The 18,300-nt window shown below is 40.4% G+C and overlaps 1 protein-coding gene across 1 annotated transcript; it reads left to right on the top strand.

The window, feature by feature from the left end:
• The first annotated feature begins 715 nt into the window (after nt 1–715).
• On the top strand, nt 716–17,642 carry LOC108556423 (B-cell lymphoma/leukemia 11A). The gene is made up of 3 exons (XM_017912545.1): nt 716–1,795; nt 12,224–12,754; nt 15,317–17,642. The coding sequence occupies exons 1-3, from the start codon at nt 1,759–1,761 to the stop codon at nt 17,314–17,316; spliced, it is 2,568 nt and encodes an 855-aa protein (XP_017768034.1). The 5' UTR covers nt 716–1,758; the 3' UTR covers nt 17,317–17,642.
• The last annotated feature ends 658 nt before the right edge of the window (nt 17,643–18,300 follow it).

Below are 18,300 nucleotides of genomic sequence, written 5' to 3'. Positions count from 1 at the left end.
ATATTGGCCAATTTAGATGATTTTTTAAAATTTGGGTTGCATGTGTTTTTCTTAATTTTTGATTTAATTAATTGAAATCGTTTTGAAAATTATAAAATTACTAATGTTTGCATTATTTTAATTAATATAATAGTATTAAGTTGAAAAGAAGTCTTATAATTATGAAAATTATAATATGAATTCTTGGTTTTTCCAATTTCGTGAACTTATAATTTTTAGTTTTGAGAATTTAATCATTTGGAAAAGTACGAAATCGATAATGTTGATTGTTTATAAATCTATTACTATGATAGTATTCTATTGGATATTAGATTGTCATGATGAGAATTCTAAGTTGAAGTCCTTGTAAAGTTAATTTGTAATTTGCTCAATATTTCGTTAGCCAACAGAATTGTGTAAATAAATAAATTAGTTAAATAAGTTTGAGAAAATTACGTAAAAGTCAATTTGTGTGAACTGGAAAAGCGTCGCGACGCCAACGGGTGGCGCGGCGCTGCGGACAAAAGCAAAAGCGAACGGAGACGCCACCCCCGCCTCGCGCCCCGCCCCCAAAAACATCCGCCGTCGCGTCTCTCCGACGTAACGAGACGGCACTTAAAAAAAAACTCGGAGAGAAAAGTTAATTAATTATTTCGGAACGGAACTTCTTAGCGGCGCGCCGTGCGATTCCGCGTGAATGAGAAGAAGAGGTGCTACGAAAATAGAAATAAAAATAAAAAAAAAGGCGAGTTTCATTCATGGTTTGTGGAGTGGTAGTGTAGTAATCATTGATGATGATTGTTGTTGTTTTTGATGGTGCGATAGTTTTTGGTGGATGCACAAGTTGCCAAAAGATGATGATGAAGAAAAAGGGTTTCGTATTGTAGGTGTTGCGGGGGTGGGGGGTGTTTGGTTTTCAGGTTTTGCCCGTGTTTTGTCCTTCTCGTAGGTTCGGTCATCCTCCATCCCCCCCACTCCCGGTTAATGCGCAGCGGCAAGCAGCCCTTCCTATACGGGGTGAGTGTATCCGGCCGATGGCTAGTGAGTGTCCTCCACGAAGAAGACCGAGCGCTTCCGACGCGACTCCCCGATACACCGGATCGTCTCCTTGTCCATGTACACACACGCGTTCAGGACACTGGCTACTCAGCATCTCTCGCTGGTCCAGCGCATACATACACACACTACTGCATACATACTCTCACGAGAGTAGTTTGCAGCATCGGTAGCAGCAGGAGTAGACTCCTTCGCTTCCTTCCTCATTCAATCTCTTCAGTGGTGGTGATAAAACACGTGAGGAAGTCGTAGTCTTCCGGAACTTCGTCAACGAAACCACCGACCCCAGTGCAACAACATCATCCCAATAAGAAACTCTATAGTTTCTGCAGGATTTGAAAACAGTGCCGCGAACACAAGTATAATCCTCCTGGCGAGGAACAAGTGCTCGAACAAAAACAAACAACTACAGTTCTATCGTGCAATTGCAACAATACAAAAAATAAATAAAGATCGTTCGTTGATATCTAAAACTCGAGTGTTATTATTATTGTTTGGTTGTCATCCAGTAAGCAGGAAGATGATTTAAAACATAAACTTTTTCTTTCTGTTTGTTTTTTGGGATACTTCAAAGTCAAAAAATACAATGGATTTAAGCTGATCTAAAGCGAAGTGTTTGTTTCGTAACTTAGTTATGCTGTGCTCCCATCGGTGCATCATCGTGTAGAGTTAAGAAGACAGCGAAAACCTCCCGCAAACAAAAAACAACAAAAATCCGCCAAGATGAGAATTAAAATGCCCGCCGTGCGGATCGCCCAAGGTGAGTACCGAAACGATAGCACCTGATCAACAAAACAAAATAGAGTAGTTAGTGTACCCAAGTCGGGTCAAGAAGCCGCTGACCATTGGAAACAATCACCGTGCGAACTGTGCATCATAAAAAAAAGGGTGCATACCATCATCCAATTAAGAAGGGATGGGAATAATAATATAAAAAAAGGCGCAACCCTTCAGGTACTTTCGAAGAAGCGCGTGTCCTGTCTTGTCTTCTCCTCAATCGGATGCGCGTGTTCATTATGCGAAGGGTCATCCCTTCTTAATTCACCCCTTTTTCACGGCACACTTGTTTTCTTCTCTTTTTTTTTTGTTGATAATCATCCTTAAGACACGCGACTTGCCGCACTTGAAACTTCACAGAACATCACAGAAAAAAAAATGTACGACAAGTAAAATAATATACTTGCAGTTTTATTCCCGTTATCATTTGACCACGTTTCGATGTACTATATATAAATACATAAATAAATAACGTTAGGCTGCGTTATCTTTGCACCGCAAAAAAAAACTATGCGTGTTTTGTTGATAAGAGGAACGCGCGCGACTTTCAGCAAAAATTCCCAATCCGACAGGTAACTAAAGTTCTAGAGTAATTCCACCTGCTTAACAAAGTTGACCCTTTAACAAGTTTGCACTTTTCGTGCAGTTAAAACAGGTGTTTTAGCATAGTTACTTCTTTTTCTGAATAGAATTGTACTCATTGAACGAGTCCTCAGTCTGGACAGGAAAGGTTGCGGTTCCGATATCGAAATTCTACAGATTTCGACGAAAATTTATCATCGTTGAAACGCAATTTACTCAAACAATTTTATATTGAAAATATCAGTAAAAAATCATTTTATTTAGACAAACATATTTTTTAATTATTTTTTATTAGAAATAAAAGTGAACAAAATGTATTTAATAACATACAATATTTTGTAAAGAAAAAATGTCTTTTAAAAATGAATTAATTTCAATTTATTGAAAGAATAATTTTATTGTTTATTAAAACATAATTCATCACTTCTAAGAAAAATGTGTTTGAGAAATACTCTCGTATTAGTTTCTATTATAGTAAATAAATGATTTTTTATAATAAATAAATTTACCGCAATTTCATTCTTATTAGAAAGAAAAAGGTTAAAAAAAGTTTTGAACATAAATTTATTATAATAATCAAGAATTATTTCTTAATTACAAATTTATTGGTGTGATTTCTAAATAAAAAACAAATAGAATCAGAAACAAATTTCATTATAAATTATATATAGATTTAAAAAATCTATTATCAGTAGAAAAACATTTATATTTTACTGTAAAGAATATATTAATTTTATATCTGCGTTTCAATTTTTTATAATAATTTGGAATGTCCACACTTCAAAATCAGATGTTTTCAACTAAAATCGAAAGAACAAAGTCATATAAATTTTGTTATTAAAATGAAATAAATATTTTATTTGAGAAAGAGCATTTGTTAGGTAATTAATTTGTTGATGAAAGACAGCGATGGAATTATTTATCGATTACATTGACACTTGTACCTTTTTTTTTAGATAAGGTTTCGTGTTGTGTTTTGTATATGAAATTTACGATAAATGAAATTGTTAATTATAATGAAGAGGAAAACCTGGGTCAAAGGTCCTGGCGATTATTGCAATATTCTTTTTTGTTTTGTTAATATTAATGAAATATTTATTAGAAAGTTATTTATAAATTGAAAATCTAAATGTGATAGAATAAGTCGTAATTGTAATAAGTCTTTAAATTCTTATCATTAAATTATAAATAAATAAAACTTTTGTTTAATTATCGGTTGAGATTTAGAAACCTTTTAATGTGCATCTTACAGAATAAGACTACCGAAAGAGATTCAGTTAATTGAGACTAAACGATTGCTTGAGATCTTGGAAAATCGAGCGAAGAAAGTGAAGTTTAAGACGAGATGCGACGGGGCTCGGAAAGTAAAATACTCGAAATCAGAGGCGGCTTTGAGCTCAATGAGCCAATTAATTTCCTCTTTCGCTTTTCAATAGGATAAATAAAAATAATAATGAGGCGATAATGAAGCGTTATTAATAAACAAAATAAAACAAAAATTAAAACGCATTTCGTTTGGATTTGAATAAATACATAAATTAATTTAAAAAATGAAATTTTAAATATTTTTATTATATAAATTGATAAAAAAAAAACTTGTTAATATGTGCAATGGTTATTGTTAAGAGTGAGTTGCAAGGGGGATCCGCTAGATGTCCCCATGTATGCCACCCTCGTCGGCGACTTGATTTCCGGCGCGGTTCGCTTAGGGGTGGGTGGAAGGGCTCTCCTCCGCAGGCCACACGATGGATCGTCCATCCCTGTCGCACGCATCGAGCGAACGGTGCGCCGCGGCAAGGCTAATATTGATACAACATTTCTCACCTCTCCGGCGCTCAACTGTTTACATAATGTCCTTTTTGTAGTCTTAATTAATTGACCGAGTAATAGCGTGTGAGTGTGTGTGTGTTTGAGTGCATGCGTGTGTTTGCACGACGTAAACAGTCCCATATTGCCTCATGAGATGGAGATGCTGTGCGGGATGATGATGGACGATGCATGATACTCGCACTTTGATCCAAACTCGCCCATTAATTAATCCGCGATTAATCCCGGGAGGCAAATCTTAAAAACAAAAGCTCAATTTCCAGTTGTTGTTTTCTTTATTTCTCGCTTGTTTCGCTGTAGCGAAGGATTGAGGAGGCTTGTTGACCTTTTCGCATCCTCAAGACAATGGGCGGCGCGGGGTCACTCTCTGTGCATGGTCAAATCTCCACGGAATTAGGGTTACGGATGGTCACGCATGGACGAACTCTACCAGGAGGCAGAAGGCCCCTCAACATTTATGAATAGGCCGCAGCTCGAAGAAATTCACTTATTGCACCGTGAAATGTCACGCTCAAATAAACGTTCGATATGCCTTAAAACAAACACACTTTTCATTCTTCTTGTCTGTCGTCAACTTCTCTCGATCACCCATACGAATCGTGTCGACACGTAGCTAACAACAAAAGAAAAATAATGGCCACACTGAAAACAATTGATCAATAACCCCAAAACAATTGGCTAAAATTATATGTGATCAACTACAGCAAGAGAAAAACCAATTTGAGTTTGGTCACAAGGAAAATAAGAATCTTATTGACATATAACAACTGCAATAAAACAAAAAACAATTTGGTAACTAAAAGTTAATTAACAACAACAACAAAAAATACAAAAAAACATTTTGAGGTGGACTACACTAAAAAAACTTTAACTTAAACAGTTTTTCTTCAACTACAATTACAAAAAAAAGAAAATAATGTTGGATAAACTAAAAATAATTTATTATGTAATTAATAATTATAATAATATAAATTATAATATATTATTGAATGAAACATTTCTAATTCTTCTTTTCTTTGTCATTGAAATAATAAGTAATATAATATGTAATTTTTGTTACTTAATCGGTTTAAAAGGATAAAAACAACTAACATGTACACGAAAATACTTAATGAAAGAAGCAATGATTCATGTGGAAAATAGAAAGTTCAAATCACGTTCCGATGAAGTACAACAACGGATAAAAATTATATATTTCCTCCTTGCAATTTTATGTGTATTAAATACTTCTTGATTAATTTACTTATAACATAAAAATGATCTTGTAAATATACATTTTTTTATCAAAGTTTGTCGGTTTCATTCAATTACTAAATGCTTTTAATTCTTTTCAATTAACATTTTTTAATAGTTTTCTAATTGATTAATTTTATGTTACTTTTAATAAATTATACAAGATTTTATTATGAGTCCATATTTAAAATCTGACTGAATGCAGTGTGTAGATTGAGAGTGCTCGGTGATTGGTGAAGCGAAGAACAAGGTGTTAATGTGGTCCCCCTTTCGGTTAAGTTAGGCCCGGAAGCGAAGAGAAAGGCTTGCAGCGCGCAAAAAAAAAAACCGGATCAACAATGATCTGCAGAGGTGCGATTGGTCGACGGCATTGTCCAATCGCAGACGTTCCTGTCAAACTGGGGGTACGCGCCGCGTCCATCATCGGAGTAATTGCGTAATTACTGCGTCGCTCCAGAAACGAAAAGCGATGAAAAGAAAAGCAAGAAAACAAATGCATGCATTCATCGGACCCGGGGGGTCTCTGAGCGCCATCTTTGAGCTCTGCACGGAGTAGGATTTGCATAACATCAAAAACTCTTAATGTATGGATGTTGTTTCTTGTTCGAACTTAAGGAAGTGGAGGAGTATGAGGAAATGATGTTTGCATCAGATAAATAGAAACAAAATCGGGTATCGGGTTTCTGGATTTACATCAATCCGTAACGAAACAAATTTACTATTACGGTTACTACAATCGTATCACCAGAAATAAAGAAAAACAATCTTTATTTGTAAGAACGATATTTAGTAAATCATAGTTTGTAAATAATTTTAGTGCCGGTGATTGAATTATGTTAACTTACTTGTAACTTTCATCATGCAAGTATAAAATATTAAATAAATCAGATTTGTTGGATGCGTTGATCATCTATATTTAGACATAGCGTAATTATGCTCTAATAAAGGTGTGTCATAGATGTGTGAACAAAAAAAAGTAAGGAACGCGTCGGACGGCGGAGAGCGTCGAGATTAGATTAGCCGGAATTTGGATCGGCGAGAAACAATAAAAAATAATAACGGAGACGGAAACTTTTCCATCGTAATTCCATCGCATCTTGTGTATTAATTCCGATTGTTCATCGGATGCGGAATAATCTGGGTGGGCTTTGTGCACCTTTGATTGTTTGCTGCTTTTTTTTGGTTGTTACAACAATTATTCCTTAGAGACGAAACGTCGTTGCATGTGGACAACAGCATACTTGGGTTTTCCTTACGTTTCAATTCCATTCCATTTATATATTCCTTTCGACCGGATGTTTTATATGAAAGCCAGAGCGAACGAACAGTTTGTCGAGTATCCAGGTGAGGCTTGTTTATTCGTTGATAACGCTCGACGTTGGGTCATATAAGCTGATAAGGCATTATCGTGCAAACATGGCCGGTCACGTGTTCACTTCGCTCATAAACTATATATGTATGTATGTATATGTATATATAGTTTCGTGTAAATAACACGAATTGCATTTCGTCCCCCCGTATCTTCATCGTCATCGTCCACGACCTCCAAACCAACCTCATCCTCCCATATTTAATTACCATTAAAATCACGTATTTACCATAGATTCGTATCACCTTTTACCACTCATCATCGTAAAACCTCCGCTGCATCCCGAAAAAGAAAAAACAATACGATCTAACACACTTTGATCTCAACTTATCTAGTTTCAAATTCATTTTATATGAAAACCATATAAAAATTACATTACAGTTTCAATTTCATTGCTATATCTTTAAAAAATAAAATACACAAACGATAAATAATAGACATTTCTGCTTTTGTTATTCAATGCAACAATAACAATTAACTAATTGATCTATTTTTATTATTTGTATATTTTATGTGAATTATTTGTTTTAATAACAACAATAACAGTTATGATGTTTTATTGCGAAGTTAATTTTGGCGAGGTTTGTTGTAAACAGTGGTCATGAAAAAGAAAGGGTTAAATTGTTGGTGCGAAAGGTGTGCGTGTTTCGTGCGAAGATATTTTCGCGTGAGAAAGCCTTTGCGAATCGTTATTGGAGTGTCAGAGATACATTGTGTCGGCCTCTATATTATATTAATGTCATTGCCTATTGTCGGACGGTGGCATCGATGTTTTTCGGGTGGTTTTGGAAGGAGTTGAGGAAGCAAAGGAGTTGCCGGACAGGTAGCTTGAATGGGCAAATCTATTTACCGGCATAATGGAACGGTTTTATCCTGTGGAAAGAGCAGGTCCCAACTGACCATTGTCCTCTCCTCGTAAAGCGCCCACAGCATATCAAAAAAAAAATAAAATAAAGAAGGATCTCCCCTCCGGTGCGGTGTGGTGACCCTTCACTTCGCATTTAGAGCGTGGGAGAATCAAACACGAAAACACCTTGCGCACGCCGCAAACATCGCATACACATACACCTTTCAAATACCGTAATTCTTCCAGCCTTCTTTTTTATTATAACAAAACATTAAAATGTTGAGGGAGGGATGTATCTCAATAACAAAACTTTTGGAAAGAAGATGATGATGTTGATGGAATGGTCATCGAATTTCTTTTGCTTCCAGTATGTGGTCCAAGAAGCGTAGAGATCTTATCTCGATGTTCCCACGTTAATATCGCAGTTTAACATTGTGTGTGTGTATATATAAAGAGTGGTTCTTCAGCATGTGCAGATAGAACGAAATAGATACGATCTGGTGGAGGAGCTCGATGGAGTCGAGAAAATTATAAATCTTTTGCAGGAACAGTTTCGAGAACAAACGAACGAACGAACGCAAAGGATGCACAGACATAGAAATAAATATTTCGTTTAATGAAGCCGTCTCTTCTTTTGCTGCTTCTGCTTCTTCTTCTGTTCCTGTTGCCTTCCGAGGACCACACAAACTAACATGTAAATTTTATGTTAAGAGCTTAGAGACCTTCTTCTCCAACTGGACATCGTTAGCGACGCAAATGAAATACAAATAACGCGAAATCCGAAGCTAATCATTATTCCCTCCGATCCTAATCTTCGCTTCGTCTTTGTGTGCGCGGTTGAGGACAGATGTCCGTGGGCGAGGGCCGTGTGGGAATGACTGAAAAAAACAAAAGCAACAAGAAAACAAAAACAAAACATTCCTACTGCATCAGTTTTTAACCCTTTGGATAGTTAACATTTTTGCGGGATGCTCTCGCAACGGTCACACAATGCACAAAACTTTACACAATTGCGCTCCACTCGTTATAAACCGAAAAACATGTGCATTTTGCATTTCCTAATTAACTGGCTGCGACGCATTGTCCTCCCTCGCAGCGGGGATCGGCTGCACACAAAAAAAAACCGCTCATTATTTCCGCGCTAATCAATGACACCCCCATCCATCCGTTGATCCAACCCCTCGCACAAAACCTTTATGCAAATTAATGTGTAAAATCGAATTGGTTATTATAGGCAACCAAGGTTGCATTAACTTTTTTTTGGAGATGAGGAAAAATTGATATTCATGATGGGAAATGTTGTCTTTTCTGTTTTGTGTGTGTAGATTTACTTGAAACGCGCGCTTTTCCCTCGGCCATAAATTCCAAATGAACACGGATCGGTGATTTAATAGATAAGTAATTTATGTGAATATTCCTCCCAACAGCGCGCTCAATTTCTCTCTAACCATGTACTAAAATCTTTCTTTTTTTATTATTTTACAATTACCTCGATGAATATTCCTTTAAAAATAATCTAATAGATTTTGCAAAACGTAAGTGTAAATTTGATATCCGATACTTTCCGCAAACTTGATTCAATTATCAAATCAAATCAATTGTTTTCCACTCATATTTAGTCATTCGGTTATTTCTTCCTATTTAGTATTATCTACGAAATTGCATAAGTACATAAATTTATGAATTTGAACATATCGAACCAAATATAAAAAAAAAATATCCTACTTTTTTATGCCGATGTGTGTGTGTGTTTATAATACTGAATCTAGAGGGTCGTAAGTTATAGTTGTTCCTTCTATTATTATATATATTTTTACCCCCTCTCTATCAGACCCATCCGTTTTACCTGGGTCCCCTAAAGAGACCAGGGTCCAGCGATGATGAGGATCAGTCTATGCACAGCATCCGATCGGATCGCATGCGGAAGTAGCAATTACTAAACAGTTCAAAAAATTTATAACCTTCTATGTATGTTCAGTGAGAAAAAAAATCCTTATATATTTCGTCTTGGATTTTTTTTCTTCTACAATCGTTTGTTTCGGTATCAGTTATTTTATATTTCGTTTTGTTTTTATATTTGGATTATGCATTGACTTTGACCATCGCGATGATTAATTACGAATTGCTGATGAAAATGAACATTTTCTGGAACAAGTATTTGGGTAAGCCAATTGAATTCACATTTAAACATAAATATACTTAAAAAGTTTCTTTCAAAATATCGAATGGTTTCATAAATTTAAATAGAATAGTTTTCGAACATATATTTCAATATTTAAGTATTTATTCAGTGCGAGTGAACGTGATTAAGTTTATTGACAAATATAAGTTTATCATGTTTTCTTTTAACAGTATAATTGAATATATTAATTATAATGAATGAAAAATTGCTCTTAAATAAGAATTACATAGCAAATAAAATGTATATTGCATTGATAAATCTTTTATTGTTACGAATTATGTTGTACATGCGATGGGAAACTATAATTTAGTAAATTTTCATGTATAAAAGTTGAAGATTGTAGAAAAGTATGATGTGTGTTTTGTGAGTTGAGGATTTAGAATGAAAATATGTGTGGGGATTCGCCGGGTTAACGGGAAAACTTAAGTTTTTGGGGAGGAATAGCAGAAGATGGAATTAATTCGAGATTCGCGATAAATTGTCGCGCGAGTTGCGGCAAAAGAAATGGACGGATGCTGCGAGTAGTTTGTGTCACGACCCGGGCTTCATATGTCACCCCTTAAGGGCCAATAAAATAATCCAGAGCAGCTCGAACCGTGCGGCGGCCGAAGCTTAATCAGTGCCGAGGGGCAATATTTTCAATCAAGTGTCTGCTGCCGCTAATAGCGGTAAAGGAGGACAGAAGCGAGAAGGGCAGAAAGAGGACGAGCGGTCTTTTCTCTCGCTATCGCAATTAAAAATATTTATGGGCGCAACTAGAGGAGATCTGAACTATGAAACAAACCAACCCCTGCAGATCGAACCAGCAGATCGAACATGTGTGTGTCGGGGGGAGGTTGGTTGTTTCGCACACAAATTGTAAGAGGAGGAAGGACGCACAGTGCATGTTGTTTTCGGGTCAGTCAACGAGCGAAATTCAATATAATAAAAGCAAGGGCGTGACTGATACGGCCAAAAGTGAATGAGAAACACATAGAAAGAGAGAGAGAGAGAGAATGATGTAAAAGGGGGGAAGTCCCTTTTTATGCGGTCGTTCGAGATAAACAGGCTTGTTTGCTCTTTGGTCATATTTATCGCCCCGCACTAATACAAATTAGAAATCAATCAAACTTCTTTCCTCCTGATAAATGGAATTATTCCCGCAAACCGAGTTAAGCGCCGTGCGTGACACAGGCTCGTCAACTCCCGGAGGATCTCTCAGTCCCCTGCTCATTCGATTACGTTGACCGTGGAGAGAACGGAGGCGGCGATGCAAGAACAAACAAATAATACACGTTAAAAAAAGTAGAGAAACGAATAACGGGTAACGCGATTACGTCGCGGGCGCTAACGAAAGCAGAAGGAGGAGGAGGAGTCGCCGGAGGCCGTTACATGGCATGTTTATACGAAGGGAAAGAAGAAGTAGAGAGGAGAGAAGAGAAGAGAAGAAAAAAAGCGGTACAAGCAGCAGCAGCCCTTCCTTCCTCCACCCGAAAACCCTTTCATGCGACAAAGAGCCGAGTGTTTTTGGTCCATTATGCACTGCACCTGGATGCGTGTCCCGATGGCCGAAAGGGCTTAATTTACCGGACATTTATTCGTCTGTAATCGAAAACGATTCCCGCGATTTCCCATTTCATCAACGACAATTGCTTTCTTCGTTTTTCTTTTCCTAACATTGAAACATTCGACCCTCGGAGGCCAGGAACAACCGAATCGAATCGCCCTATCAATAAAAACCCGGGAGATATCGACGGTCATATACATATAGATCGAAAAACATCTGATGATGTATGAGAAAATCCACCTCCATCCCCTTCTCGTATTCGTAGGGAAAAGGGAATTGTATGAGATTTCGGGTTTTGTGTGAGTGTTTGTATGGGATGGGTAAGATATTTGACCAACGTCCAGAAAGGCGGCCAATGGTATGTGTCCTGTCTCCCCATTGGACGATCGGGGAGTGGTCAGTTCGAGGGTTGCTGGACACCGGTTGGACGTACACTGACCGCTTATTTACTTCATTCGAAAAACCCGTTCCTCTCCTCCATCCGTTCTCTCACTTATATACACACTCGATCCAATCCACCCCGATGCATATAACAAAAGAGAGAACGAAAAACATCTGTCAAGACGCGATCCCGGCGTGCTGTTTACAACGTTTCAACGAAAGTGTTGACGACAGACATCAAACAATAGATGTAAAAGCTTCTTTTTTTTGGTTTGCTCCAATTACAACGTTTCATTAAACATTTTCAAGTAATTTAATAATGATAAAGAGAATATACTAGCTAGAAATAAAAGCTTTCCATTATTCATATTACAATAATTTGTATTAAAATGTTTGGAAAATTAACAAAAATATTTATGAATTTCTTTTGTTTCTTTTGCTTAGATACGGACGAGCCAGATACGGAAACGTCGCACCAGGACATACTGACATGCGGCACATGCCAAAAACCGTTCGCCCTCTCGGACATCGTTCGCTTCATCCAACATAAAATCACGTCCTGCAGCAAGGAGAACCTAGGCAACTGCTTCGGCAGTCACGGTGATAATCACAACGATAACGACGGTGGCTTTCCTTTATCCACGATAAACACGAGACGGCCGAGCATCTCGGCACCGATCTCCGGAAAGAAGGCTTCCGGAAGCGGCACGACGAGGGTGCACACACCGCCCCCAGCGTCGCCAAGGTTACCAGCACCAGGAGACCTCTGCGTCGACGGCGCCGCTTCTTCCACGCCGAAAAGACGAGCCTCCTCATCCCCTCTGACATCCTCCGGGAGTTTAGAGGATGGCGAGGACATCAAGCCCAGAATCAAACAGGAGCGCATGGATATGTCCTCCTCCTGCCCCGAAGAGAGTTCCTGCAAGAAGTCGCGCACGGAAGTCGCCGACGCAGAATCCAACACAACGCACAGCGGTAAGTTGAAAAAAAAAACATCCATCGTCACGTAATGCTCCGTCAAATTAGCCGCGACGTGTCAACGTCAAAATAGACGGGGTCTGCAATAAACGCAGCAGTCGCGCGGTTTGCATACGCAACTCTTTGACATGCCAAAGAAACACCGTCATCCCCTATTTCAAATTCCGACGATGTCACAGTCAAAACGTCAACGCAATATTTTGCTCCGGTTGCAATCTTAATTGATCCATCTTCTATATATGTCCATTTATTTATATATATTTTTTTAAATAACGCACCATCTGTCAACTGTCATACGCGATAAGGGGGCGCGATATTCAAATGTGCCATTGTCCGCCAGCGCCGCCCGCTTTAAATAATAATAACGGTATCAGAGGGCCGAAGAAGAAAAAAGCTATCGAATTGCAGATGTTTCCAGATTCACTTTTTTTATCTTCTCTCTTCTTCATTCTTCTCTCACCGCCCCCGCGATAAATAATCGCGCGTTCGTGGCGTATCCTTTGTCTGGCACCCTCTAACTTATGCAAATGGCTGGGTAAGCCTTCTGCGCTGACCGTGACTGGAAACCGTAAGCCACTCCGCATCGGTGGACCTTAAAAAAGAAGAGAAAGAGTGCTGGAAAGGGATGATGGACTCTTTGAATACGAATGGATGGATAGAGGAGAGGAGCAAAAAATAAATAATTACCTGATCTTCTTGATGTCTGTAAAACTGGTGGCGCGTTGGGCCACGTGCGCAAACACACGACTCTACTCGTCTGTGCTTAAACGAGCGAAGGGGTAATAAAGCCGGCGAGGATGGGTTATACCTCCGACCGGGGAGAGATCATCATCAGCCCGTGCCGTGAAACGCGTGGCCAACATAAAAAAATGAACAGGAGGAGGAAGAGTGTAAGGAACAAGAAGCACATGCAGAAAGAAAAAAAATCGATGCGACGGGAAAAAAACTTAAAATTCAACGCACACTTTCATCCACCCTAATCTATTATCGAAATATGCTCCCTTCGCAGCGGAAAATCAAAAATAACCGTTATTACGCGCGCACAATACACACCCGATTATCAAATTTTTCGTTTGCCCGACGGCGAGTTATCGATACCGCATAATGTCTATACACACACACATTTTTTCTCTTTCAAATTTATTATTTTCTATTCCCCTCCCTCGCAATTTTCTCTTAATAAAGAGGGTGGCGACAAGTTTTTTTGTGTGTATATGTTGGCTTGTTGAACAGTTGCGTAGATCGATTTGCGGTAACCCTTAAAGAGTCCATTGAAATGAATGCAAAAAAAGAAGAGAAAAAGTCGGTGGAAAGTCGCGCAATTAGCGGATGATCTCATAACGCGATGTTAGTTGTAATTAAGGCCCGTAATAAGTGATATGCGAAAAAGAGGAGATATAATGAGATGCGGGCCGAGGAGAGGAGAGGAGCAGGGAGAGAGATGAAGAGAGAAATGAAAAGGCGCGTGCGATAATCATACAATGATGTCCTATTTGCATAGGTTGGAGGTGTGTTGAGCCTGGCCTCAGTCGATGCATTATAATACAAATTACCGGCTGGCATTTGCCATGTGAAATCTATGTAGCACGGCGCGCTTTATTGTTATCGCGGAAATCATTTATGAATACTACTCACACTCACTGTCAAACTCTGGATGAAGGAGAAGGTGGATGAAGAGGAGAAGGAAGAGACGCGAAACGTCCGAGTCTCTCATTCAATTACCTCATCACATCTCTCTTTCATTTTTCGCCTATTGATCGATCCATTATTATTATTATTATTGTTGCGCATCCTGGAAACATCCAGTAATTACTGCTCGTCAACTTCAGCCTTAAAATTGGCGTCCTTTCCACACATCCATTTAAGGCTTAAATATATTTGAATGCTTTTTAAAAATTATATAACTGGACATTTTTTTTATTGTAATTGCATTGAAATCAAAGCACGGAAAGTTGCGTGTTTGTCGGGTGAGAGGGGACGTTAGAAATTAACGTGTGTAGAAATGCAGAAGTCCGGAAGAAATTTGACTCGAAGATCGATTGTCGGAGGCGGAAAATTACTCCTGGGGGCAGCGACGGCGACGACGAAGAAAGAGAGAAAGAGAACAATGGCATTGCGGAAAATTATAAGATGTTTAAATTCGACCTCGCCGCAACAGTGTTCAGTTATCCATGCTTCCTAGGCATTGTCATCGCGTGCTTTACACTACTCATTCTCTCCTCTTCTCTTACTGCTGCTGCTTTCTCTACGTCTTCGGAGTACACTTATGTTCACCCTCTCCGGCCAAACCTAAATGTGCGGTTTCGGCGCGGCAATTTGCAAGTCGCGTCACGTGCGACACACACACACATATATATATATGCAGGGTGGTGTAAGAGAGGAGGGTTGAGTTGAGCTCTCCTCTCTTCCTTCGAGCATAAAATGTCCGAGCCATTTTTCATTTCGCGATTTTTCACTTTATTATCATTTCGACGCTCGCGCCACATGCGACGTCGAAATTGCAACCACTTTACGGTTCCGAAAAATGTAATCGCACGTGTTTCCTTCCATCTGTTCCAGAACCCAGCAACTACGTGTGCTCCACGTGCAAGGCGAGACTGCATTCCGCTTGGAGACTAGTACAACACGTCCAGCATTCGCATGGCGTCAAAATATACGTTGAGAGTTCACCTTCGTCGATCTCGAAGACGAGCAGCACGAGCACAAACAGCAGCAACGGAAACAGCAACAACAACCACAGTTCGAGCAGCTCAAGTTCGACGTCATCAGGATGCTCGTCGGGTAGCAGCGCGCCGCCACCTCAGATGAGGCATCACTTGCTGCCGCCACCAGATATGCACAACCCGTTCAGCGTCGGTGGTCTACTTCGTTTGCCGTTGCCGCCGCTCAACCATGGACCCGTTCCTCCGGCGCCGCTCTTCTCCAGGCCCGAACATCACTTCAGGATGGAGCAGCTCGTCAGCGAACAGTTCCGACACCACGGATTGAATCTGGCTGCAGCAGCAGCAGCCGTTGCCGCCAGTGGAGGCGTTGTTCCTCATCCGCCGCATCCAAATTTTCCGTCGCCGGCGGATCGTCAGCCGGTGGGGCCAACGATGATCCGCGAACGGTCAACGCCAAACCAACAACAGCAGCAGCAACAACTCTCAATGGAACCGCAACTGGATTTTTACTCGCAGCGGTTGAGGCAACTCGCTGGTACCACCAGCCCGGGGGCGGCTCAGGCGAGCTCCCCGTCACCCCGGAAGCTCTCACCGCCATTCGCAAGTCCCTCGCCTTCCTCCCTCCCTATAAATACCAGTCACAACACAAGTAGCTTAAGCAGTAACAACAATAACAACAATAGCAACGTGAACAACAACAACAACAGCAGTGGGGAGAGCAGGCCGCAGAGCGTGTCGCCACAAACTAAAATTGAAGATGCCCCACAACCGCTGACCACGACGCCCAGATCCACGGCAACACCGGATGGAAAACCGCTGTCGCCTAGGAATTCGAGCGTCGACGCTGTTCACGCGTGCGATTACTGCGGAAAGAAGTTCAGGTATCAGAGTAATTTGGATGTGCACCGGAGGACGCACACCGGAGAGCTCCCGTACAAGTGCACCGTATGCGATCACGCCTGTGCGCAAAGTTCAAAGTTGAAGCGACACATGAAGATCCATCGGACGCCGGAAGACCGTACCAGCAATGCCGGATCTGTGGAAACCATCGACGGAGAGGACAGCGACGAGGAGGAGGATTTGGATGAGGAGGAGGACGAGGATGAGGAGATGGAGGCTGAGGAGGAGGAAGCCGAAGACCTGAGTGTTCCTAGTCAAAATGCGACCGTGAAGGGTTCGCAATCGGCGAGTCTTGTTGGCGAGCTGATGGACAAGTTCGGGTTGAGCAACATCGCACAATACAACGAAGCCTACAAGCAGGCCCTCCAGGAGTCCGGATCTGCGCTGAAGCTGCAGATGTCGAGCAAGGATCGTGACAACAACAACAGTACTCTCGCAGCTCAGCTTAAGCTGCGCGAAGAGTTCAAGAGTCTCCTACCCGGCCCTGCGCCTCATCCGATGCCGCTCTTCCCGCCCTTCAACGATGCCTACGAAACGACGAAGAGACTTAAGCTGGACGAATGGTGGATGCCCGGTTTATCGCGCGATGGAAAAGGTCTCGCAGGACCGAGCCTCATTCCCGGACCCCTGCTGAAGAAGGAGTCCAGACGTAACGATACCTGCGAATTCTGTGGCAAAGTCTTCAAGAACTGTTCGAACCTGACCGTTCATCGGCGATCCCACACAGGGGAGAAACCGTACAAGTGCGAGCTGTGCTCGTATGCTTGCGCCCAGAGCTCGAAACTGACGAGACACATGAAGACGCACGGTCGCATCGGCAAGGATGTTTACCGCTGCAGGTTCTGTGAGATGCCCTTCTCGGTGCCGTCCACCCTCGAGAAGCACATGAGGAAGTGCGTCGTAAATCAGGGCAAAGGACATCTTCTAGCCACGATGCCGATGCTCTCAGGAGATGAGGACAGCTCGACGAGCATCACATCCAAGGAGGCCACATGACTCTTTCCGTGGGGCGGAGTGCGTCTACCCCCGCCCCCGTCCAGCCTCACCTACTAGTCGCGAAATCCCTCAAAACCCCAACAACAACTGAAAGACATTAACTGTTGAAATTCCCCAACAAAACATCAACCGCTCCTAGAAGGACAAAGAATGTGTTGAAGTTTTATTTACGCAACAAAAAAAACCGGTTGATTCCACATTAAATAACGGACCCAGTTCCCGGGTTGGCCTAAAGTCGCGCGCTCAGAATCACTTAGGGATACACAAAAAAAAACGCCAAAAATTCGTTTCTGTTCTATTATTATTATTACACGCAATAGTATTTATTTGTTTTCTTATATATATATATGTACATTAAAGAGAGAGAGAGAAAGAAAGAAAAAACGATGATAAAGTGCGTTATTTCCTAAATAATTCCGAGTCGTGACGTTGTATGTATATAAGAGTGAAAACGGCCTTCCCTTAGTTACATTATATATATTATTATAACTAGTTACTATTATTATTATTTTTTGTTCTTGATGATTGTAATAATTGATAACGAGAAGAATGAAAAAAAAACGCGAACCCTATTACTTATTTACTTATTAACTATTATTATTATTATTGTTCGTTGTAACTGATACCAAAGCAATGTTTACATTTTTTTTGTCGTACATATATTGATTTTTTTTATATATATATTTGTATACCTAAAAGTAGCGATTAAGTTGTTGTGTTGATGAGACTGAGGGGCCCCAGTACGGAGACCCGCGGGAGAGCGCGCGGCGCGGGCGGAGAAACAAACAAAAAATCTCTCCGCCCCCGCCACCCCGAGCAACGCTCGCAGCTCCCTCTGCCGTAGTGGGACCTCACTGTACATTCCTGGATCATATCAAATTGGCCAGTATAGCCTGACTGTATATACAACCAGTATTTATTGCCGTAACTAGTAGACTAATTGAACGAAAAAAAAAACTAAATTTTAAATAAATTTAAGCAACA

Source organism: Nicrophorus vespilloides, unplaced genomic scaffold (assembly GCF_001412225.1).
Source record: "Nicrophorus vespilloides isolate i.1.1-1 unplaced genomic scaffold, Nicve_v1.0, whole genome shotgun sequence".
Taxonomy (NCBI): Eukaryota; Metazoa; Arthropoda; class Insecta; order Coleoptera; family Silphidae; genus Nicrophorus; species Nicrophorus vespilloides.
The sequence above is the reverse complement of the archived record's forward strand: the minus strand, read 5'-3'. Positions and strand labels throughout refer to the sequence as shown.

Excerpts from the sequence above, each read along its gene's own strand:
- LOC108556423 (XM_017912545.1), top strand. The coding sequence starts at position 1,759 with ATGAGAATTAAAATGCCCGCCGTGCGGATCGCCCAAG. Across the intron at positions 1,796-12,223 it reads CGCCGTGCGGATCGCCCAAG|ATACGGACGAGCCAGATACG; the intron begins GTGAGTACCGAA and ends TCTTTTGCTTAG. Across the intron at positions 12,755-15,316 it reads ATCCAACACAACGCACAGCG|AACCCAGCAACTACGTGTGC; the intron begins GTAAGTTGAAAA and ends CATCTGTTCCAG.